The sequence below is a fragment of the Ornithorhynchus anatinus genome, chromosome 14, assembly GCF_004115215.2.
Source record: "Ornithorhynchus anatinus isolate Pmale09 chromosome 14, mOrnAna1.pri.v4, whole genome shotgun sequence".
Classification (NCBI taxonomy): domain Eukaryota; kingdom Metazoa; phylum Chordata; class Mammalia; order Monotremata; family Ornithorhynchidae; genus Ornithorhynchus; species Ornithorhynchus anatinus.
The window spans coordinates 38,850,402-38,876,277 of NC_041741.1; the positions used below are offsets into that span (position 1 = coordinate 38,850,402).

Genomic DNA, 25,876 nt, shown 5'->3' on the forward strand with positions numbered 1-25,876 from the left:
GAGAGGAATCAACAACATAAATGCAATGAATTGGCAGAGGCCCCTCTGAAGGAAACAGCGTCATTCCTTTAATAGAGAACATTTGTTCGGATTTGACAAAATGGACTGTAAAACGGCTGGATCCATAGGACGGATCATGCTGAAAATGGTTTCAATATGATTCTGTTTTTTCACTCAATACCCATTGATTGAAGGGGCCCTGCCAAAAACAATGAGAAAATAAGCCAAGGATAGTCTCACATTTTGACCATACAAGCTAAAGTTGAATCTGAAGTAATATACATTTCAAGAATATCAAAACATCTATGCAGAATGACTATCTGGCAATGATGCATTTGATGAAACCAGGAAAAATTAGTCAAATTATCAATAGCTTGCTCCCAAATTACACTAAAAGAAATTAGATCCATTTTCAGTAGCTTTGCTTTCAAATTTCTTCATTCCATGAGTCACTAGTGCCCCGCTGCCAAACTAAATATGTCTATGAAGGGCTGGAAACTTTAATGGAAAGAAACATAAAACTCAAAATACTTAGGAAAATTTAAGCTTCTTCATGGAAGACCTGTTGACTAGCAAATCAGGAATGTTGGGGATGCAGAGGCAAGGCGTTGACAGTGTCTTTATCTTCACTTGTGTTCCAAACAGCGAACAATTCCGATGTACAGAACTTTCTGTGAATGTTACCTTAAAGCTGCTTTAAAAAAACCCTGGAAAAATTAATATTCCTAGGGACAGTGGAATTCTACATTTACCAAACTGAATTGACCATGACTGTAGTAACAAGACTCTTTAAGACATCAGAAATACCAGAAGGGAGAAATTGGAGGAAAAATTAATCTAGGTCTTTTCAGGGCTTGAATTATGAAAGAATGTTGGTCTCTAGTACATGGGAGGAACATAGAAGAGAGAAGACTGCTTCTTATTGTGAGGGAATGACTGAATAAAAGCTCTTTTTCTTCCCTCACCAACTGCTTCTAGGTTGACCAAAATAAAGCTTAAAAATGTAAAAGTCTTTGGACTCTCTCACTTGTGGGGCTCTCCAGATCTCCAAAAACATGGTCTTATTTTTGCTTTAGAGCTTATTGCTCTGATGCTATCTAGCTGGCCTATGGTATCCCAGCTATTCATATGACCAAGGCCAGCCCTAGAAGGATATAGAATTTGAGCCACTTAGTCATTTTTATATAGGATTTGTTAAGCCTTTACTATGTGCGAGACAAGTACTAAGTAAGTACTGTGGTGGATACAAGTTAATCATGTTGGACACAGTCCTTGTCCTACATGGGGCTCAGTCTTCTTCATCTCCATTTTGTAGCTGAGATAATTGAGGCACAGAGAATATGTGACTTGCCCAAGGTCACCCAGAGACGGAGTCAGAATTAAAACCTAGGTCCTCTGACTCCCAGGCCCATGCTCCAGCCAGTATACCATGCTGCTTCTCTAGTTGATTGGATTTTTTATGGTTAAGTGCTTACTAGGCATCAAGAGATGTTCTAAACACTGGGGTAGATGTAAGTTAATAAGGTTGGACAGAGTCCCTGCCCTACATGAGGCTCATGACCCAAGTAGGAGGGAGAACTGGTATTGAATCCTCATTTTGCAGTTGAGGAAACTGAGGCACAGATAAATTAAGTGACTTGCCCACGGTCACATAGCAGGCAAGTGGTGGAGCTGGGATTAGAACCCAAGTCCTCTGGCTCCTAAGTCTGTACTTCATCCACTAGACCATGAGTTTAAAGAACAAAAATCCCTTCTGTATTCTCATACCCACTGGATATTGTGCAGTGGGGAGCAGGCAGTAGGTCTGCCGCTTTATGCTGCTCCCTCCTTGCTCTTCGGGGTACACTCTGCTCTGCCTCAGCTCAAGTCCCTGGTCTTCCTTTGTTCTTGATGAATAGGGCTTGGAGAACTATTGGGTGAAGAGAGGAACGAGAGGGTCAGGGACCTGGAAATACCACTGCCATTCCATTCTTGCTGGTGGTGGTGTCTGACTGAAGTCTTTGGGGTTTAGGGTGGTTCATTCAGTCGATGAGCGCTTACTGTGTGCAAAGCACTTAAACACTTGGGCAATTAGGTAATTGCCCAGATGGGTCCAACCACAGGAATTTCCTGAATGGGTTACTCCTTCTGTGGTTCCCACCAGTGATTGATAGAGTAATCAATCAACCATATTTACTGAGCACTTACTGGAGATACAGCACACTGTATTGTGTACTTGAGAGAAAACAATATAACAGATTGGGTAGACCTGTTCCCTACCCATAAGGAGCTTACAGTCTTCAGGGTTTATTAATACAGCCACTTGTGTCAATGGGTTTATTAATACGGCTTTTGACTTTTGCCACCCTGGAATTCGTGTTTGTATCCACTGTGGCTGGCAGGAACTCAGGCGACCCCTCTGAGGTGATCAATCAATCGATTAATCAATCAATCGTTTTTATTGAACGCTTACTGTGTGCAGAGTACTGTATTAAGCACTTGGGAGACAATACAATATAACAATGTAAACAGAGCTGCTAGACATATTCCCTACTCACACTGAACTTACAGTCTGGAAAAAGCAGCCATCCATCAACAGGCCTTTCTGTAATTATTGTGGTATTTGTCAAGCACTTACTCTGTACCAAGCATTGCACTAAGAACTGGGGGAGGTACATAGTAATTAGGTCAGGCACAGTCCCAGTCCCACATAGGACTCACAGTCCAAGTAGGAGGGCGAAGAGGTATTTAATCGCCATTATATAGATGGGGAAGCTGAGGCAAAGAGAAGTTAGGTGTCTTGCCCCAGGACAAACACCAGGCATTCGGTAGAGCTAGATTAGAACCCAGGTCCTCTCACTCCCAGACCTGCACTCCTTCTACTAGGCCACACTATTTCTCTGTCACACCAACTCTCTCATTTTTATTATCATGAGCGCTTTTCACAATTTCAGTGTTAGTGGAGTAAAGAATGAAAGAAAGAAAATGATAATAGCAATAACAATAATAATAGTATTTTAAAGGGCTTATTAAGTATCAAGTATTTCACAGATGAGGAAACTAAGGCCCAGAGAACTTATGTGCCCAACATCACCCAGTGGGCCAGTGACAGAGCTGGAACAAGAGTACAGATTTCCTGACTCTCAGACCACTGGACCATACTGCCATCTCATCTGCATATTTTTAGATATCATTGAAATTCTTCCTCTCTCTGAAAATTTTCAAGGCCAAAGCCACATTGTTCCCTAATTTGCAGAGTTATTTGGATAACTCTGATTTCTGGACATAGCTCGTGATTTTGCCACTCCCACGGCTGTACCTTTACGATGAAGTATTTGCCTTTCCGCAACAACAGTGAGGAAAACCACTGATGGGGGGCATAGGAGGAAATGTGCTGCAGTGCTCGTTATGGTCAATCTTTGGTCATCCGTTAACAACACTTGTAGTATTTGTTAGAGGCTTACTATGATTCAAAGACCGTAGTAAGCATGGGGGTAAGATAATCGGGTTGGATACAGTCCCTGACCCACATGGGGATTCACTGAATAAAATTGGGACAAAACTGCTAGTTAATTCCCACTTTACTGAGGCACAGAGAAGTTAAGTGATTTGTCTAAGGTCACAGTGCAGGCAAGTGACAGAGCTGGGATTAGAACCCAAGCCCCCTGACACCCAAGTCTGTGCTTTTTCCACTGGGTCAGGCTACTTCAACAAAAAGAAAATGGGAAAAAACTACATTTCCCATAAAGCAATGGGGCTTGGCCCCTTTAGGTGATGGTCAGGGGTGGAGCTAAATCTCTTTGGGTCTTCTTGATGAAGGTGGAAGGCTCGCCACCCAAGCTTTCTTTCCCTCCTGCACCCAGCCTGACCCTTGGGGAATGTTGACCCTGTTCAGAAGTGGCTTCACATGGGTAAGCCTTGAATCTGTTGATTAAGCTAATGGAGTGGAAAGCTAGGGAAGTTGAATCTATGATCTATTTGGAAGTTTTCTGGAGTAAACCTTAGTTTGTGGGTGTAAATCTTTGTTTGACTATACTCTCCTGTGCTCTTTTCAACTGTGTTCCAAATTAAGCCCTGTTTGTCTGTCCTGACTATTTATGGATGCAGCTCAGGCATCATCAATCACTGAGGCTATACAATCTTCTTAATAGGCCCCTAGGTGGAATTTCTAGATCCCCACCTTCCTTCTATCCCTATAAATGCAGGATGGCTGGGACTGAAGCTAGCGTAGGCATATATATTAAAGTGGCCCCAAATTCCATTCAGGGAGAATGCAATCACAGTAGCTCCATGAATTAATTGTTTTCTTACATTCTTGAATTTAAGATGCAAATCTATTCAAACAACTTGCAAATTCAGAGGATCTCCACATTAAGGAGAAAAAAAGATGGCCTCATAAAACCTGCAGCCTGTTTAAAATAAAAAAGAAAATCAAAACCAGGACTTTAAAGCATGGTAAAAATTAAATAGTAAATTGGAAGCTTTTTCATAGCATGTTGTCCTAAATACATTGACCTGTTTAACCTTTTGAAACCGTCTTTCTATGTCAGTGCATTAATGAAAAACAATAGATGGCAAGGTGAGTTGTCTAAACATGAAATTTGAACCCAGGGCAAAAAAAGAAAATTGTTTCTTTTCAGAAAGTATGTTTGTCTTCCTAAAAGTTAAGTTAATGTTTGAATGGTTCCCAGAGTTCCAAGCATGTCTTCTAGCTGAATTTGGAGAATGGAAGCCTCAGGTTTAGCCTGACAAGGTAACGTCATTGTAGACCTTATTGTTTCTGGGGAGAAAATCCTCAAGACTACTTAGAATGTGGTATAGTATTAGGTCATATCTGTGTCTTTTCTTCTGACAGGAAGAAAATGAATAATGATCCTGAACTATCATTGTTAAAATCATTAATTGGTCATTAGCAAGAACTCTGGAAATTTCAAGTGCTATATAGAGTCTATGTATATAATTGTTTCAACTCCTAGGTTAAGTTAACACTGATCACGAGTAACTTCCCCATGGTATTTTAATAGTTGATAATGATTATGGTATTTGTTAAGTTATTACTGTGTGTCAAAGAGTGTTCTCAGTGCTGGGGTAGATACAAGTTAATCAGGTCAGACAGAGTCCCTGACCCAAATGGAGCTCATGGTCTAAGTAACAGGGAGAACAGGTATTGAATCCCCACTTTACATTTGAGGAAACTGAGGAACAGAGAAGTGAAGTGACTTGCCCAAGGTCACTGAGCAAGCAAGCTGCAGAGATGGGATTAGAATCCAGGTCCTGTGACTTCCAGGCCTGTGTCTTTTCCTCTAGGCTCCACTGCTTCTCCTGCCACTAGGGAAAACATGTATTTGGTGGTTAGAATATAATTATTGACTCGGCTTCTTGGACTGGTAGCTAATTCAGTGGCAACAGTAATAATAATAATAATTCCTTATTTTTATTCTTGGCTTTTCTTCTTGGATTTACTCAGTGTGGAAATCTACAAATCGCATCTCCATAGAATGGCACCTACCCAAATTCATTGCAAACATTGATAAAAGCATTTTGAGGCTTTTGGTGAAAATGAAGACTATTATAATTTGGATATTCTGGAGATTTAATGATTTTGGAACTGTTTATTCCATTGCTACTATTATGACTGCTATCCCTGCCACATTTAGGTGGGATTCATTGGTGATTTTAAATTCATGGTAATAGGAGAAAGGTGGCTGGGGCATGGATTATCAAAAACCCCAGGTAATCAACAGCATGTTCAAACTGGGCTTCAATTCACAGCATTAATTAAGTGATGTCTTAGCTAGCATTTGAGATGTAAATATGTGAATTAAGGTTTGCCAATATTGAGCAGAAGTGGAGAAAAACACACCGACTACCGTAGAGAAGTAACAGCACTAATATAAAGAAGAGGCTCTGTTTGTTGTTCTAAGCCAGGCATTGGCAGACCTCAGCGTGTGTGCCACAGTGTGGCACGCCAAACCATCCTTCTGGGTGTTACACAAGCACAGAGGTTGGGAGTGAAGGCTCAAATCCAGGAGCTGCAACACCTGCTTCATGGACCCAGCTCCTACTGGAGTCCATTCACTCCCTCCCGCCACTGCACCCGTCCCTGCTTCATATCGGCAAAGAAACAATAAAAAAAAAAGGCAAAGCATGTGTGCTAAATCGTCCAGGAACGTGTGTGACTCAGGAATACTAGAATCGGTGCCTAAACCAAATTCATTTGTGTGCTATCCCTAAGCCCTTTTCCATCCATCTTCTCTTGGACTTGCCAGTGAGAACTGTCCAGTGACCAAAAGGGTGCAGAGCAAGAGTGAACAAAGTCTGAACAAAGCCTAGGCAATTTCCTAATTGGATATATCACTTGGGTCAAAGTCAGAGTGGGTGGTATTTTCTTGATGGAAGAATCAACTCTTAGTCACAACCAGAGCAGAATATGTCAGGAGAGTTGCTGAATGTGATGATCAGAGAAAATCAGATAGAGACTTCATTAGCGAGAGAGATAGGTCTCAATTTTTCTTTAAATAATCAATCAATGGTATTTATTGTTTTCTGTATGCAGAATGCTGTACTAAGTGTTTGGGAGAGTACAGTACAACAGAGTTGGTAGGCATGTTCCCTGCCCACCAGGAGCTTAAAGTCTGGAGGGGGAGGCAGACATTAAAATAAGTTATGGATATGTATGTAAGTGCTGGAGAGAAAAAGGTGGAGTTAATATCAAATACTTAAAGGGTACAGATCAAAGTACACAGATGATGCAGATGGGAGAGGGAAGAGGGGAAGATGAGGGCTTTGTAGGGGAAGGCCTCTTGGAGGAGATGTGATTTTTAATAAGGCTTTGAAGATGGAGAGAGTGGTTGTCTGTTGTATATGAAGGGAGGGAGTACCAGGCTAGGAGGAGCACTTGGGCAAGAGGTCGGTGGTGAGACAGACGAGATTAAGGTACACTGAGCAGGTTGGCATTAGAGGAACTAAGTATGCAGACTGGGTTTAGTAAAAGAGTAGCAAGGTAAGGGGTGAATTGATAGAGTGCTTTAAAGCCAGTGGAAAGGGGTTTCTGTGTGATGCACAGGTGGATGAGCAAAGAATGGAGGTTCCTGAGGAGTAGAGCCTGACTGGGTTTTTTTTGGAAAAATGATTGAGGCAGCAGACTGAAGTAAGGACTGGAGGGGAGAGAAACAGGAGGCAGAGAGGGCAGTGAGGAGGCTGATGCAGTAGTCAAGGTGGGATAAAATAAATGTTTGGGTTAACACTGGGCAGTTTGGAGAGAGAGAAAAGGGTGGATTTTAGGGATTATGAAGGTAGAACCGATAGGATTTAGTGACAGAATGAATATGTGGATTGAGTGAGAGAGATGAGTTGAGCATAGTGCCAGAGTTATGGGCTTGGAGGTAGAGTGTTGGGAATAACAAGGGGAGGACAGGATTTGGGTGGAAAGATGAGGAGTTTTGCTTTGGACATGTTTTAAATTTGAGGGGTCGGTGGGACATTCAAATAGAGATGTCCTGAAGGCAGGCGGAAATGTGAGACTGCAGAGCAGGAGAAAGGTCAGGACTGTAGAGGTAATTTGGGGAATCAGCGCCATGGAAGCGAATGAGTTCTCTAAGGAGTGGGTGAAGATGAAGATGAAGACTAGAAAGGGACCAGAGCTGAGCCTTGAGAGACTCCCACAGTTAGGGTGTGAGGGGCAGAGAAGGAGTATTGAGTATTGTGTTCATGTTAAGTGAGGGGCAGAGAAGGAGTGGCCAGAAAGATAGGAAAACCAGAAGAGGAAAGTGTCAGTGAAGCCAACGTTGGTTAATGTTTCCAGGAAAAAGCGGTGGTCTACAGTGTCAAAGATAGCTGAGAGGTCAAGGAGGATTAGGATGCAGTAGAGGCCAATAGATTTGTTGAAAAGGAGGTTTTGGTGACCTTAATGAGGTCAATTACCAGAAGCCAGATTGGAGGGGGGCAAAGAGAGAAACAGAGGAGAGGAAGTTGAGGCAGCGGGTTTAAGGCAACTCGCTCAAGAATTTGGGGGAAGAAATAGTCTTTTTGCTGAAACAAAAAACAACTAGATCTGAAGACTAAAGGGGGAGGGGGAGTTAAGCAAATAATTCTGTGGCCATTTGAAGTTTTTAGCATAACAGGAAAACTTTAGGAACTTTTTTTAAATGATGGATTCCCCAGTACCTTTCTCTCAGATGGATGAGGCATTGCCTTTTGATGGTTCAAGGACTGATCACCTAGTTGGTAGATTAACCAGAACTTTAATTTGCCTCCCCCTTTTTCTTTTGCTTATTTCACAGGTCAGTAGCACTTCCATCTGTTGGTTTGGGCAGATAAAATAGAAGCAGATTAAATTCAAAAGGTCTTTCTAATTCTCTGAGCATTTATGAGGTAAAAGGTTTGGGGTGAAGTGTAAATTAGTGGCTAAAATTTGATTTTGGACGAGCTGTGGATTTCAACTAACTCTAGATGTCTACTGTTACTATGGAAAACTGATTGTATATATATTTGCTCAATACAAATTTTCCTAATCTCAGGCCTGTGATGAAAACCCAATTCCATCAGCATGAACAGACAGAATAATTCCAACTTTCCTGACAATTTCAAGAGAAATGGCTATGTGATGATTGCTGTATTAAAAAACAAACTAAAAAATACCTAGGCATTTCTAAAGAATCAAAGAAGAAACTGCATTTCGTAAAATTGGCTGAGGAAGCAAACCATTCTAACAGGAATTAAGGTGCCTTTTGCTGAAACTTTGCAGAAATCAAGTGAAAACCCTCGTGGTCTGGGACTGTGCTGACGTTTGAGTTCGCAGAAAACTCTAGGAAAAAAAAAAGCTATCAGTCCCAAAACCCATCTCTATGCTTCATATTTTCCAGGAGCTAACCTTCACTTAGCCATTCCAAAGCAACTCTACAGGAGTTTACATTGGAGAGAGAAATCTAAGATTCAGGATCTTATAACATACAATAACAGTCTGAATATCTCCTGGTATAACTTGAGCAACAGGAACTGTTTGATGGCTTCTCTACAGGACAGGCTGAGGGAAGAAACACCTTTGGGAATATTACTTTTGAGATCAAGTGGTTGAAATGTCATGAAGCCCAATTTATATTAAGGGGGTTCTGAGAGAGTGTAGCCTTATTTATTCATCTAAACCTGGAATAGATTCTTTGGGATAATCCTCCCAGATTAATTAGAAACAAGCTTGTAACAAAACCCTATCCCAAACTAGTGATAAATATCAAAATAGTCTTTCATTTGATATTAGTAATTCTCAAACATGAAAGTCATGCCAGTGAATCTCTTTGTGCACCCTTTCTGGGTTTATTCTTCATTCACTCAGTTTCTTTGAAATAGGAAGGGATCATTTTTCTTCACTTATGCAACTGGGGTGATTTCAATTGGGAGATATTGGTATGACGTATGGTTAAGTGAGAATTTGTTCCTTTTTCAAAGGCTGCAATAGGACCTTTTGGTTCTGAAGCAACGCAGATTGCCGTGAATGCCTAAGTATTTAATGCAAAAGGTTTTAATTAAGAGACTGTGTGGCCTCAGTCGATTTCACAATTTCTCTCTGAGATTGTAGCTGCTGCTGATCAAATATTGCAAAGCCATTAATTATCTCAGGACAAATGTAGAGGCCCATGGCACAGATTCTAGCCAATTGCATAAAGTAATGTGCCAGAAGTAAAGTAAGTCAAGGGTTTTTCTTGGTATTTAAGGTTCAGTGAAAAAGTAAGAGTGGCAGCTATGCCAAGAATTAAAACTGAGCTTGCCAAGTGCTTCTTTAAGTGTCTTTAGCCAGCATAAGACTAAACAATGCATTAAATAACATTCAACTAACTGCAGTTAAGGAATCAGATGTCAAGTAACAGCTTTTTGCTAAAATTAAAACATGATCTAGCCTATAGATAAAGACAAATACAAAACCAGTTGTCATGTCCTTAATTTAACAGCTAATAAAGTCTGGAGAACTGCACTTTCAGGGAATCTATCCTAATTTATCTTCTAGGTGTCAGCATGGGATCTCAACCCATCATTCCAGCCCCTGTGTAGACTTTACCACTGATTGCCATCCAAGGGCAGCAGGGGCCCCATCAAATGAGAAAGGCTAAGGCCTCCTAGAATGACAACAATTGTGTCTCCCTAGTAGTTCCCCAGTGAAGGAACATCCCATTTTGCTTTTCCTTGATCAGATATGATGCATCTGATTGTTTTGAGAGGTGTGGAAAGTAGATCCCTACTAAGAGAGGAGGATATCAGATCTCATCTGAGACTCACATCCTTCCCATGTGACCCTTGGGTATAAAAACTGTGAGAAGCCACAGACACACTGCCTTACAAGGTGAATTCTTTTTATTGTAAAAGAATCAAATCACTAAACCATGCTCAAAATGGTCCTCTCCCAATATTTCACAGCTGCAGTATAGAGAAGAGCCAGCAGAATTCACTGTGGCCCCAAGCCCCTAAAAGTATCTCCATTTCCTCCAAGAATGAGAGTGATAAAGCCTGTCACCATGTGAAACTCCTGATATTACCTTCTCAGGAGACAACTGGAAGAGTTAGTTGAGCATACACTGCTTGGAAAGCAGGAAGAAATCTTTGGCTAACCACTTGGCAAGAGCGAATGCCCATTGGTGAATCATTAGTTTGATATCTTGTCACATTTCAAAAGCCATATATACAAAGATCAGCCAAAATCAGAAGGACACCTTCTCCAAGGCCAAAAGCAACAATGAGAGATCATCAATAGGTAGGAAACTCAGACATTATCCTAAGTCCCAATACCTTACCTCTGAAAAATTGGTTGGTCAAAAATGGGCATCTGACTTTTGACCTGTCAATTGTTTCCTCTTGTTGGCTCTTCTAGGAGCAACACTGGAATTGCAGCAGTTTTTCATGAAGCCATCAGTTTCTGTCCCTTAAACATGTGAGCTTTATCACTTCTTCCTTTTAAATAGCGGGTCAGATTTGAGACTGGGAAGGCATAGGCTTTCGAAAACTATCAGAACCAACAGTAGTTAGAACTCCTGCTCCCTGCTTGCCCAGTAGGACTTTGGATTTGCAAAAACATTCCTAGTTATTTGACGTTGTGTGAACAGGTCCCAGCTCCACTGGGATCAGGGCCCCCACAGCTTTTTGAGCTGGATTCTCAACCTCCTTTTATCCAGTTCTCTGGCAAGACTTGAGAGTTTCTGGAGGGGATTGAAATACCCAAAGGGGGACTTTCTGTTCTGTTAGTTCTTGAAAGCCTAACCCCTCCCAGTTTCCATCCCTGTCCCCTTTGCCCTCACACTCATAATGAAAAGTTGGCCCTTGCAGTTGAGCAAATTTGAAGTGATGTGGATATAGACTGTTGTTTTGGGTGGGGAGGAATTCATTGTAAAACCATGATTTGGGCATAGAATGATTGGATTTGGGAATTAAAAAATGTTTGTGTAGGCATATCTGAGATTCAGTCTTTCCAAGAAGATGACCTAGGAACTCCCTGATTGAGTATTCTGTTCATGTTAAGTGAATTGGCAGATATTTACCCTTAATAGTGATATAATTTATTAATCACTTTCTGTGAGCAGTACACTGAATTAAGTGCTGGCAAAAAGTACCTGGATGAGAATTTGACACATTCAAAAACTCAAAGTGATTATATAACAGTAAAATGCTCATTCTTGGCTAAGTTTGGGAGGAATTTCTGGCAAACACTGATCAGGTAGAAGCCCTCTCTAATTCAGTGGAGAGTACTGTAGTCCAGAATAATCCAGAACTACCACCATCTTTGACCCAAAGATAGAAGGAGAAATCTGTGACTTTGAATTTGTCTTTTCTCACAGAAAAGAAAGTGATGACTCTTTGAAAACTCATGTGCCCTCTTGGCGGGTAAAGTTCATATTTCCGACTTTTCCTTCCCTACTCTTAAATCTACTCTTAGATCTTAAATCTTAAATCTTAGATCTTAAATCTTAGATCTACTCTTAAAGGCACGAGTTCCAAAATCAAAGACTGATTTCTTCAAGGTAATGTAATTTTTTTTTTCCAGTTCGCCAGGAGTTAACTACACTGTCTTATAAGTGCATTAGGTCAAGAACTCCCAGAGAGTTTCTGAACCACATACTTCTCCTTTCTGAATGTATCTTCATCCTGTTGCTTTTTGCCATCTTCTAATGTTCTAAAGGTGTAGTTAATAGCATACTTTGTTCTGGCCAATTTGGTACTAATAACCTAAGTACTTCTGTTGATTAGGAAGCATCCATTTTAATTCAATCAACAGAACAGGAGGCAGGGTGAGACCACCTCCTCAGAGTATTGGCAGATTTCCATGAAACCAGGACCTTCCTAAAGAGTGGGGATTCTAGTGGGTGGGGCTGTTGGAAAACATAGTATACTGTTTACTCATTCTTTATCCAGTCTCCTATCTGCCATGGGACATTTGAAGAAGTCAGGAGGGAAATTAGGACTGGTTTGGGAAAATGGCGGGGCCAGAAAAGGTACTTCGGTGCCCATAATAATAATATTGGCATTTATTAATTAAGCTCCTGCTAAGCCTTAAGCATGGAGAAGATGCAAGGTTATGAAATCACAGTCCCTATCCTTCAAGAGGCCCACAAATGAGGAAACTGAAGCCCAGGGTAAGTGACTTGTCCAACTTCATGCAGTACTAGTGTTGGTATTCACTAAGTGCTTAATTGGCGCTAGGTGCCAAGGTCAATATAGAATGACCAGGTGGTCCCTATCCCACATGGGGCACACAGTCTGAGGGAGGAAGAACAGATGTATCATCCCCATTGTACAGATGAGGAAAATAAGGCACAGAAAGATTCAGTGATTTGCCCAAAGTCACAAAGGAGGCAAGTGGCATAGCCAAGAGTAGAACAAAGGTCTCCAGATTTCCAGTCTCACAGTCTTTGCATTTGTCCAGGCAGCATTTTACAAAGCCGGAAACCGAATTAGCACACAGGTCTCCTAATGCCCAACCTGAGCTTGGCATTTTGACTCTGATCTTTTTCTCTTTATAAAATGAAAGGAATAAAAGAACTGAGTTCCATGTAAGACACCCCGAAACCACAAAGTCTACCTCCTACCCTCCTTCTGGTCCCTTCCCCTTTAAAGCACTCTAGTTCTCTTTGATCTGTTTTGACCTCTGCTCCTCATCTCAGGATTGTAGTCCTTCCTGAAATTCTGAACCTGAGTACACTCCAGGGACCTGCCACCATCTTGTTATGGCAGGTGTCCCAGTGTCACTCACATCTGGTGAAGGGCCAGGACTCCTGAGGCCAGAACTAACTAAAAGCTCCACTTCTCTCACTAAGGCCCGTAGAACCCAAGGCTCTTGCCCTGCTCTGCCATTGCCTTGTCAGATTTCCTTTTCCAGTTAAGGTGACCAGAAATCCTGACTTGGGTGGGACAGACCAGACACTTTGGACTCTGGTCACCCTGCCTTCTCTTTAGGTTCTTTGCGTCACAAAAGAATGCTAAAGGGGAGACGTGTTCAGCTAACAGGACAGCTCACATAGGAATGGCAGTGCGATCGCACACATCTCTCTCACTACCTTGGGAGGGAGTGGGGAATGGAAGAATGAGCAAAGACAGGAGGAGGCCATGGCCATCCAAGTTTGGTTGCTGGTAGGCTTGTAAATTCAGAGGTTGGGAAATGCTGCCTTCTGGTTGCAGGTTGCTTGTCACCTCATTTCCAGCTTCTATAATTCATAGTGTTAGAAAAAGGTATCATTGTAGGAGCAGATGCAGATCATGTGAGCTCTGGAATCCGTTACTCTAGGACTCGATACTACGGTCCTACCGATAACACCAGGCATTCCCAGTAGCCTGTGACAGGTGGAGTCAGCTGCTTTTGCCTGTGAATGTGACTCGGGACTTGACTTTGCTTGTTCTTGTCTACCCTCTCTTCCAGTAGTATCTGCCTCCTGTTTCTGTCTCCCTTTCCCTCACCCACCTGGCTCCATGACACCTGCCTCCTTCCCGCCTTGCCTGGGCTGCTGCTGCTGCTGGGATTGGATGAGTTCCCAGCTGCCTGGGAAATGCACAAGTCCCTTCTCCCAAGGCTCCACCCTTGGGCAGGACAGGCACCTAGCTCCCCTCTGCAGCTTCCTGGAGTCAGAGGAATTGGCTCAAGGGCAGGAGTTAGCAGGGGTCTGGGCCAGCCAAGGCTGGAGCACAGCTGGCCCCGGGCAAAAGGCCAATCCTGGCTGGGATAAGTAGTCCTTACAACCTCCCCAAGATTGTTGTAAGAAATAATTGATTAAATGATTATGTCAATGCTAAACGATAACAGAACATATTCAGGAGCCTTAACCTTAATACGCAGGAGTTGGAAACCAATTTTGGAACAGTCATAGAGATGAAATTGTCAATGGTTCCACTTCCTTGCATAATCTCTTTATTCAGAGCTCTTTAGAGAACAGTAGTATTGTTTTTCCTCAATGGAGGCATGATTAGAATTCTAGAGCACAAAGGGCTTTAGGATTCTGGGATTGGTGGGACCGTTGCTTGGATTATTATAGTGACAATCAGTGGTAATGGCCGTTCAGGAGCTGGAAGAAGGAGACACAATTTTAAGAAGCCACCTGACACCAAGCAGGCCTAAACCAAAACTATCTGAAACAGTTGTCGGAATAACTGACTTTCAAAGATTTCAAGGAAGAGGTTCCTCATCTTCCCTCCCTACCTCTTAGTTTGTGAGTTCCATATGGAACTCATTAGCCTACTTCTACCCCAGCACAGAGCGCAGTGCTTGGCACATAGTAAGTCCTTCATTAAATACGATATTACTGTAAAGAAAAATACCACCACCTCTGCTTGTAGCCTCTCCTGGTGTAGTCACCCTTACAGGGAAAGAATGCTTTCTTATAGCTGACCCAGTTCATTTTTGCAATTGTTCAAACCCCACTTCTCTTGTTGGGTCCCTAGGGAAGAGAGTGAATATAAGCAAAATCATCTGTTCTGGGGCCTTTAGGACTGGCCAGGAAGGGTTTGTTTTTCCCTTAATAAAGATGATTGCCATAATATCCACCATTCCATCCATTTTCTCGAGAATTTGGAAAGTGAGAAACTGGCTTGTGATGTCTATTCGTATGGCACAAAGGCAAGAATCAATAATTAACTTTTTATTTGGATTTTCATTCCTTAAGACTTCAGGGGAAGTATTAAATAGAACCCAGGGAAAATAAACATTGAGTGCTATGTTCTACTTTTACTAGATAGATGTAGATGGAGCCATGCAAGTTTGGAAGGTGTTACCATTGCATGATACCTGGAATTTTTGACTTGTGGAAAATCAGAGCTCATGAATGACCAGTGAGTTTTTAGTGAGAGCCTTAATGTCTACAAAGGGGTCAGGGAGCTCCTCCCTACATTCCTGAAAGGAAAAAGGAGAAAAGGAACCACTTTTGTAATTGTGCAAATCAGGTTGAGTTCAAAAATAGCCATATTGGAATTTATTTTATATGCAAAATGCACACAGTATTTTGGGGCACACAGGTCACCTCTGAGGTGGTGATGGGATGGAGAGGGAGACAGAATATATTTGTGGCATAACTCTTGTGTACAATTGTTTACACTCCTTTAAACTACATCATTTAATGACCAAGTCTTTTTTTCTCCCTATTCCCTTGTGCTTTAAATGATGGCGTACAGGTATATTCTAAACTCTCATCTGATTTCAAACTTTAAAGGTCAAACTAGGTCTTTAATTGGGAGATTGCCAAGGGGAGAAAAAACTTGGGTATTGAGCTGATGTCGGTATGTTTTCTTGTCATTCTATTTCTGTTGGAAAACACTTCTGACTTGAAAGAACAGTGGTTTTTTAAAAGGTGGCCTGCACTTTGAATACTTTTCAGAGGAGGGGTACATGGCCATTTTGATCATTTGTGCAAATGAAATGTGACAATTCTATTACCCAGGGAGGTGCCGTGTTCACCTGTTAGCCTGGCTTAATCATGCTGTCTTCAGAGCTGGGTTTAGAAGCCGGGTGACATGGAAGACAAACATGAGAAGCTGCGTGGCTCAGTGGAAAGAGCCCCAACTTGGGAGTCAGAGGTTATGGGTTCTAATCCCGGCTCCACCTCTTGTCAGCTGTGTGACTTTGAGCAAGTCACTTAACTTCTCTGTGCCTCAGTTACCTCATCTATAAAAATGAGATTCAATACTTGTTCTCCCCTCTACTTAGACTGTGAGCCTGGTGACAGGCAGGCATTGTGTCTGCCTGATTAACTTGTACCTTCTCCAGTGCTTAGAACAGTGCTTGACACATAATAAGCACTTAACAAATACAACAATTATTGCTAATGGACAGAAAGAAAGGGCCTTAGGGAGCATGTCTACCACCTCTGTTATATTGTACTCTCCCAAATACTTAGTACAATGCTCTGTACTCGGTAAGCACTCAATAAATGCAACTGTTTTTTTATAATGGCATTCAAGTGCTTACTATGTCCCAGGCACTGTACTAAGCACTGGAGTAGATACAAAGTAATCAGGCTGGACAGAGTCCATGTTCCACATGGGTCTCACAGTCTTAATCCCAGTTTTACTGATGAGGTAACTGAGGCACAGAGAAGTTAAGTGATTTACCCAAGATCAAACAGCAGACAAGAGACTGAGCCAGGATTAGATCCCAGGTCCACTGACTCCCAGGCCCTTCTCTTTCACTAGGCCATGCTGCTTCTCACATAAACATGCTTTCTTTAAAGATGCAGGGATTCAAAACTGATTTGTTGTATTATCAAATAAAATGAGAATTTGGGTGTATAGGGTACAAAGTAAGCCTCCACAGGGAGCCAGTGAAAGAACCAAATCCTTCACTTCCAATCTGCATGTTTTTCCACCATCCTACTTTAATCATCATCATTATAACTGTGGTACTTGTTACGAGCTTAGTATGTGTCATGCTCTATAAAAGCACTGGGGTAGATTCGAGATAATCAGGATGGACACAGTTCTTGTCCCACATAGAACACACCATCTAATTAGGAGGGATAAAAGGTGCTGAATCCTCACTTTACAGATGAGGGAACTGAGGCAAAAAGAAGTTAAGTGATGTGCCCACAGTTAGGTGGCAGAGCCAGAGTTATAATCCCAGGCCCACGCTACTAGGCCATGCTGCCTCTCTTCATTAAATTATTTGACCATGTCACCATACAATTTGATATCTCAATATGGAACCTAAGTGTCACTTGAATTGAGTCTGTGTACCCACATGAGAAAGTGAATTGGTAGCAGGAATTCATAGAGAGCAGTTATGACCCACGTTCCATACACTGAGCTTCCATACACTGGATCTCCGACTCTACCACGGACAGAGAATTGGGTAGAGAGAGTTCATGGTATCACCCAGATCAATTGTTGATTGAAGGTATTCAGTGCTTGCCTAAGAAGGTGGTGGAATACTCTCTGAATTTAGAAGCTTTAACGAAGAATCGCGACAGAATCAGTAGTCGGTATCCTGTGCCTGGAGAGTGGGGAAATGTCTGGGAAAAAGATGAGAGAGGCTCACAGCATGTGAGTCATAACAGGAGCTATTCAGAGCTTAGCGGATAACTGAAGTACCTTTCCACACTCTAGTGATATGAACCTTTAAGAATGATTCATATTCACTGGGGGCCAGATTCTCCTTCCCTGTAACACAATGGGGAGGCTCCCATGAAACTCCCTGAAATTCCATAAAGTTACAGTGGATAAGCATCTGGCCCTGAGTTCTTTCATTGCCCCATAATATATAACAAGATAAATCCTAAGTAGACAACTTAATGAATTCAACTGAACTGCATTAACACCACTGATTTCTTTTGTAATTATGTGCAAGTAGAAATTTGTAATGGGTCTGAATTATTAATGTTATGCACTTCACTCCCTCTGACTGATGTGCTCTAAGAGTTCTCGGTGCCATTAGTAATGTGTTCATTCCTGGGTAGGAGTGTGTCTCTGTTAACTTGGTTGCTCCGTTAAGAATCTAAAGACAGAACCTGAATTAAACATTGATGTGGCCAGGGTGGCTGAGTTTCAGGCAGTAAGCTGTGATTAGATTTTTGATGGTGTTTCCTGCACTTCTAGAACATTTGTCAGTGACTTTTTGTCTGCATTTCAACCTTGCAAAATTGAATTTGATAATGCATGTGAACGAGAGGTAGATCTTGAGCTAACATTCTGTCTGCAGCTTTTAAAGTTCTCGCTCATTAGCCATAGGTACTAGCTTTATATTAACCTGGAACCATAAATCCTTTTCAACTAGCGTATGTTAGCACACACAGTGCTCTTCCTCTCCATTCTCCTACTAAGGTCCCAGGTTGTAACCCAAAGAAACAAGTTACAGTCTCATTGATCACCATCTGGGAGACAATAGCATGGCGAGGATGGGGAAGGGGGAGGAAAGCAACAGGTGAAACCAAAACATTTAGGAAAGAAACTTCATCGAAGTTTGAGGGGCAAATAGAAGACATGCTCTGCTACTCGGTTCTCCATCACGCTTATCTACGGGTGAGGAATCTCTAAGATCCAAGATAACTGCCTATTCGGGGGGCTCATTTCATTCTCCACACAAGCACCTTCCGGTTGTCCGTCCACAAAGGAACACACTTGAAGCTTTAGAAAAGGGACTAGAGAAAGGAACTTACTGAAATAGAAACCTCTGTCTCCACATACGAATTGAAGAGCATCCACCAGCTCGGCACCACAGAGCGTCTCTGACCCAGCCGTAGCAGAGCTGGTTAAGGTTAGCAAACACAGGGCAAGGTAGAAGAGATGGATGTAGGACACAGTGTGCATCTTCACCTGCCAAAGAAGCAGAAGGACTGGGTCATATATTCCCCCTCTCTGATACCGTAGCAAACGAAGTACTGTCCTTCCAAGGGAGTGACTTTAGGGCCTTATTGTAATTTGTGACTAAATTAAGGCATCTCTGTCTCTCTCTCAATAACTACACAACTCGATCCATTTATCCAGGGTTGACTTGGCCATTCTTTTTTTCATTTACACCTGAAATTTCAAAAATGAAGCAGTTCGCCCAGTGTGAGAGAGCCTAAGGGTGGAGAGTAGGAGCAGAATTCATGAGACCTAAGCTTCACTGCCCATCCCCTAAATAGTAGAAACCCACTTTCTCTAATTATTGTGAGGTCAATTCTTATCAATACCAGCTCTATGACACTGTTTTCTCCTAAACACCTAGCACAGTGCTCTGTACACTGAAGCACTCTGATACCATTGATTGAGCACCTTCTGTGTGCAGTATATTATATTAAGCCCTTGGGGGAGCGTGCTGCAACTACTAGACATGATCCCTGCCTTCAGGGAGATTACTATATAGTGGGAGAAACTCACACTAAAATACCAATGGTCCACAGTTTGGTCCAGGGAAGCTTCACATGTGAATAGCTTTGCAACCTCTCGGGTCTTTAAATTGCAGAATTAGCCAAAGAGGTGCACCATGGGTATTAATAGGATTCTACGGTCAATTGTGAGCAGTAATTTTCAAGTCCTTCACTCTGAACCTTGGCAGCATTCACATGCTGCCAAGAAACCTTTGGAGTAGCAGACTCAATCATCAATCAGACTCAGTAATTCACATGAATTATCTGTGAACTCTCAACTTTCTTAATAAGCTTTACATCAGATTGAACATTTTCCTCTGTCAAATTTATTAAGGTTTTGACTTTAGTGGCCAGCCCACCAGCCCTGCACTCGGGATGGATCCCAAAACCCTGGCTCTCATTAGGACAACATAAATATTTAGTTAATGCTTGTAAAAGTTCTTTGAAGATGAAGTGTGCCATGTGATTGCAAATCAGGATAAATAATTGGCATGAAATGGGAGGGGAGTTGGAAACAATTTCAAACTTTTCCTTCCATTTTTTTCAATGGCAGCATTGCTGGCATCCTCCCCATGTGAAAATCTACCACTGATTGTTGCATGAAACCATCGAGGAGCCAGTATTCATTTTCTTATTAGCAGGAGGCTCTGGTGGCCTCTCCACTGGAGACCAAGAGCTTTTCAGCATTACTGACTTCAGTGGTCGCTCTCAAAGAGCATCATAAAAGATTACCAAGGCTACATCCCACTTGGTTTCTGTCTATAATTGATCATATTTAAGCCTACATCTACTCTACTCTCCAAAACTCTTGAACAAGACTGACAGACACCTGTAATTGCAGATGGCTTGTAAATATAGGAATTCTAAGGAAATAGAATGGAAAAATTGCTCAGCATATAGCCCCACTGGCTTGAAAGCTTTGTTATGTGTCAGTACTTTGTTTTATAACAGCTCGTTCCCTTATAAAACACCAGGGCCAGTAATAAACATAAATCCTCAACGTTTAACAACTTATACTTTTCAGTGTTTTTAACAGGATCACATTGTAAGATAAATATCAGCACTTTAGTTCTAGGACAAGATAGATACTCCAGTGTTTTTTCCCTTTCAGTGAAGGCCAAGAGAACAGTACAATACCCAGAGAATGAGAGCATTTATCCACACTCTGTTCCAAAAGGGAAAACAATAAAGAACTTGCATACAAGTTAAATGCTAGAAAAAAGTAAACCCATATGTTCATCATTCACTATCACTTCTTTTATTTTACACCACCTCCCCTCCCCCCCACCACACACAAAATACATAAATTCAAAGTCCCAGTTCCTCAGTCATTCAGGAACATGCTATGAAAAGAACATCAATCTTTTATCTGAATTTGAATTAAATGGAATATTAATTGATTCACAATGTCTAGGATAAGAGCAAGATACCCAGTTAAATCCAAGGACAGTTGTCATAAGAAAATACTCACGTAGGTGTGACAATTTTGCTTCAGGTCTTACAGCAGGTCAGGGTGGGTATTATGAGCCTGATGTGAATAGAAAACTGAGGACTTTAAAAAATATGTGCTGCTTTGTGGGTGGGGTTTGGGAAAGCATCTAGTTACACTGGACACCAAGTGCAGGTAGAGTGTGAGATTGGGTGAACTTCCTTTTGTCCATTCAAAGACCAATCCTATTTGCACAGCTGGAACTTCACTGCATCGTTTTTCCATTAAAGTGACCAGTTTCCACTGTACTGCTATTGCAGCAGCATAAAATAGTGGCAGGTAAGTGAAATGACATAACTCTGAGTCTGGCTTCTGCCCTTGCCCTTTTCTGAGGGCTACAGCACTTGAAAATACTTTGAGCCCCAGGATACATTCAGTATGTAAGTAATTCATCTGTATGAGCCATCTTTGCTCTCGGAATTACATTGTATTCAATCACGCCTAAGTGATTTCCTGAGTAATATGTAGTTCTGAATAATTGCATATTGGAAATTCCAAAATCCTTTGTGATATAGTTACCATATTTGAAAAGTTGAGCAAACAGGTAATTACAATGTAGTTACATAGTACTTACTGACCAACATTTGCCATGTAGTTACCAGGAAGTTTTTAAAAAAGTCACATTCACTTCTTATCCCTCTCCCCCTTAAAAAAAAAACACACGAAAAAACTCAAATCATGCCTCTCTCAAAAAGGTCTGGAGGAGGACTCCGGTGGCTTGGATTTCTTAAATCACAAGTCCGTAACTTCACGAGGGCAATTCCTTGTGAATTGTTTGAGGGGAGTGAATGAGTCCTGCGTAAAGTGGCAGGTACATTTTATGAATTGGGCCCTGAGGCAATTACAACAGTGGAGGTTGTGTCAACTGCATAAAAGTGCTTGCAAATTGAAAAAACACAGGTCTTGAAGGATATAATTTTGCTGAGAGTGGAAACTTGAACGAGGGCCAGTGATAGACGCAGAGGTCAGGGTATTTACGGCAGCCAAATTTACCTAAAGAGAATTTACACCAGCGAGTACAAATCATAGCTGTATAACTTGAAACCTCACATCAAAACTTTGCCTTCAGAATCCCTCCCCAAAAGGGAAAAGTTGGATAAGCAGCTGCTGGAGTATTTCCGCTTTCCTTATACAGTATACATTTGCTGAAACTATAAGAATATGCAAGGTCAGCAAGAGCTGTTAAGGCTTTCTTTCCTAAAGAAGCAAACTAAACTTCACTCTAACTTTTAATATCTCCAGCACAAAATAAGTGCGGGGAGAGTTCCAGCCTTTTGGCTCCAAAGAAAATCTATTTCAGCTTTTAACATCATCAAGTATACTCTCCCCCTCCACCCCCAAATATGTTATTTGTATTGTAATAATAGTAGTGACAAACTTCTAAGTATTCTGTCTGCATATTTAAAAAAAATCTACACCTGCAGAAAAGGTAGGAAACTGCATATTCCATGTCAAGAGCATTAACTATATGATGCAAAGTAATCCTTATTAGGCTACAACTGAAATCTTACAGAAGTGGAATTTAGCATTATTATCTGCAATAGCTTTTCCCCTTTCAATGGTAACTGTGCAATTGCAAACTCCTATTCAGTCAATTCTCAAATCACAGAAATGTGTCTGTTCAGCAATTTATAAATAATTCTTACTTTATAAATAAAAGAATTAAAAAGTGACTAACACACTCAAAGACAAAGGCATACAGTACAAAATTACATAAAACTCCCAAATGATTTCAAATAGTAATAAAGATTTACCTTCAAGAAATCACAAAAGCAGCACTTAAATAATTGTGTTGAAAGACTGTTGATTTTTTCCATTGCTTCTTAAGTGCAAAGTCTGGAAATGAATTGGTTAGCAGTAATAATGAGAAAAAAGAAATCCAGAGAGATGGGAGATGTTGAGAGCAATGTCACATTTCAATATTGAGGACTTTATTCCATTGCGCAGGCTCTATCTGCTCTGAATTTAGCAGTGACAGTGAGATTTAGCAAACAGAAGAGGGATTTAGAGAAAATCCTCACATTTATCTACAAAACACAGACACTGTAGACAGGAAACAGCTGGGGGAACATTTGCCTTCTCTCTCTCTCCCTCTTCTGGCAAAGTTATTGAGTAAGGACTTTTTTGGGCATGGTGACAAATAACATCATACCTTTGCATTTTAAAACTGGAGCACAGAAGCATTTTTTTCCCTTAAAAGAATGTGCGTTAATGACAGGGTTAGCAGACAAAAAAATGCTTATGCTGCCATAGAAAACAAGGAGCTGTATTACGATTAACTTTCGGCTGAATAGACACACACACACACACACACACACACACACACGCATCTGCTTATACACCTTTAAATATTAGGGAGAGAAAATTGGCACTTTTAGATTCTCCAGCCAAAACTGTAAATCTCTAAGCATCTCCCCAGTTTAACCCTGACTTTGCCATAGAACAAAAGACAGAAATGCAATCTTTGAGGAATACTTACTTGGAACTCACAGAATAAAATATCTGTGTGATCTTCAGCAGCCACGTGAGGGAGATGATCTCATTTCCTAGAACCTACCAAGTCAGAATGCAGCAATGCAATTGGCCTACTTTGGGTCACTGTTTCATGCCCTTTGCCCAGGATTCTTCGGCAGGACTGGAAACCAAAGGGTAAACCACTCTTCCTCTCTCTGTAGGATACAAATAAATCATTGTCAGTGACCAAGGAAAGGGTACCTGAGAGAAAATCATCTCACGTTGCTAGCTTTATCATGCACAACCTGGGGGCTTTTTTAGCTCGCTTCCCCCCACCCCGCAATACACACGCACACAGACACAATTTGTGTCTTTTATAAATAACACCAGCTGGCCAGCAAAAAACTCTCACAGGTTATGATGTCATTCAAATCCCTCAACTGTGTTAGTGGCTAGCAACATACTTCAAGCCAGCTGTTTTTCTATTTATAATGTATACTCACAATTCAGTTCTTTGCCACGGAGAGTAAATTTGTGATATTTTAGAGATACAATTTGTACATTTTTTCTCCTTTGTTCTGAGAGGTGATATGCAACAAGGAGATGATTATACAAGGCTGCCAAAGCTAGAGTCAAACTGACATCTTTCCCTAGGTATCAAGGTGTGATTTCCAATAAATGAAGAGGTGTGTTGTAGTTTACAGCTCTCTCTGGCAATTCTCCTTAGACCCAGTTACATCAATGCCCATTTCAAACTGCAGTTATCAAGAAGGGTTTCTGTCTTGTAATTTTGCATTCTTTGGGAGAACTGGAGCTGAATTATAGTGATGGCTACGTTTTCAGTCTCCCCACTCCAGTCTATTCTTCACTCCGCTGCCTGGCTCATCTTCCTGCAGAAACGATCTGGGCATGTCACTCCCCTTCTTAAACAACTCCAGTGGTTGCCTATCAACCTCCGCTCCAAACAAAAACTCCTCACTCTAGGCTTCAAGGCTCTCCATCACCTTGCCCCTTCCTACCTCTCCTCCCTTCTCTCTTTCTACCACCCACCCCGCACGCTCCACTCCTCTGCCGCCCACCTCCTCACTGTCCCTCGGTCTTGCCTATCCCGCCGTCGACCCCCCGGGCCACGTCCTCCCGTGGTCCTGGAACGCCCTCCCTCCTCACCTCCGCCAAACTGATTCTCTTCCCCTCTTCAAAATCCTACTTAAAACTCACCTCCTCCAAGAGGCCTTCCCAGACTGAGCTCCTCTTCTCCCTCTACTCCCTCTACCACCCCCCCTTCACCTCTCCGCAGCTTAACCCTCTTTTCCCCCCATTTCCCTCTGCTCCTCCTCCTCCTCTCCCTTCCCATCCCCTCAGCACTGTACTCGTCTGCTCAACTGTGTATATTTATTACCCTATTAATTTTGTTAATGAAATGTACATCGCCTTGATTCTATTTAGTTGCCATTGTTTTTACGAGATGTTCTTCCCCTTGACTCTATTTATTGCCATTGTTCTTGTCTGTCCGTCTCCCCCGATTAGACTGTAAGCCCGTCAAACGGCAGGGACTGTCTCTATCTGTTGCCGACTTGTTCATCCCAAGCGCTTAGTACAGTGCTCTGCACATAGTAAGCGCTCAATAAATACTATTGAATGAGTGAATGAATGAATAATGTTTGTTCCAGGAAGAAGAAAAGTGACAATTGATTGATATCACATGATTGCATTAAACTGTCTCTTGTGGGGTTAATATTCCAAAACAATTGTCAGTTTGGTACATTTTAGCTTTTTCAGATGAAAAATGCGCACCTCCAGGCAGCCTCAAACAAGACACTTCCCAATTCATTTGTGAATTTAAACTATACTTCTGGGAGCCAAACCCTCTGGGAGGCAAGCTTGGAAACTAAGACAGGGAGAAGAAAAATGACTGTCTGTGCTCATATGAAATTTAGTCTCAACACACTCCATCCTTTGCTCTGACCACTAAGACTCCCTGCATACATGGAGTAAAGACTGCACTTTACTTCCCACTGTGGTTTCTATATATTTTAATCTTTCCAGTATGTTTCAGAAAGCTCACTGCCTTTCGTAAGTATGCAACCAAGCAGATGTGGTTCACTATAGCTCTCAGTGCATAAATCACTTACTTAATCAATCTAATGAGATCTACTTCTTTGGTAGAAGTAAAGTCCAACACCTGATCAAAGCACCAGTCTTCTCCGGTATTAGGCACTAACTTACAGTCCTTAGGTTTTGGTATCCACAAAGCCATTCTACCTTAGAAGGTAATTGGGTTTTAATTTGTGTCCCAATTATTGAGCCAAATAAAATATGTATTTCAGTAACCTATAATTACTGTCAGCTGCACTGTTGCAGCATTTCTGATATTATTTATCAGTTTCCAATAGTGGAAGTAATTTCCTGAAATGACTGTGATTTCGGCCCGGACAACATGGTGTTTCTGAGCAGGCCAATCCATGCACCGTCAGTGCTCTAAAGAAGTGAGATAACCACTGGAGAAATTTTCCTTTTCCTTGCTAGTTCCCAAAGCAATTACGAAAACTCCAAGAGGATAATGTACCATATGATTACTATTTAATGACCAAATGCTTGTATGGTTACTTGTACCTCATGAAGTACACCTATAAAGAACAGATTACATGGT

At 41.6% G+C, this 25,876-nt stretch overlaps 1 protein-coding gene across 8 annotated transcripts in view; it reads right to left on the reverse strand.

Annotated features, from left to right (window-relative positions):
• The window catches only part of IGF1 (insulin like growth factor 1), an 89,668-nt gene extending 66,262 nt beyond the window's left edge, over positions 1 to 23,406 (reverse strand). For 2 of the 8 annotated variants that reach the window (XM_029078627.2, XM_029078626.2), the window contains exons 1-2: positions 22,527 to 22,838; positions 18,591 to 18,747 (exon numbers count right to left, since the gene is read on the reverse strand). In XM_029078627.2, coding sequence (XP_028934460.1) covers positions 18,591 to 18,747; positions 22,527 to 22,589 — 220 coding nt within the window. In that variant the 5' untranslated portion in view covers positions 22,590 to 22,838. Of the gene's footprint in view, positions 1 to 18,590; positions 18,748 to 20,754; positions 20,943 to 22,526; positions 22,839 to 23,251 lie in introns of those variants that run through there. The other 6 variants (XM_029078623.2, XM_029078629.2, XM_029078630.2 and 3 more) reach the window with 6 other exon arrangements.
• Between the last annotated feature and the right edge of the window lie 2,470 nt (positions 23,407 to 25,876).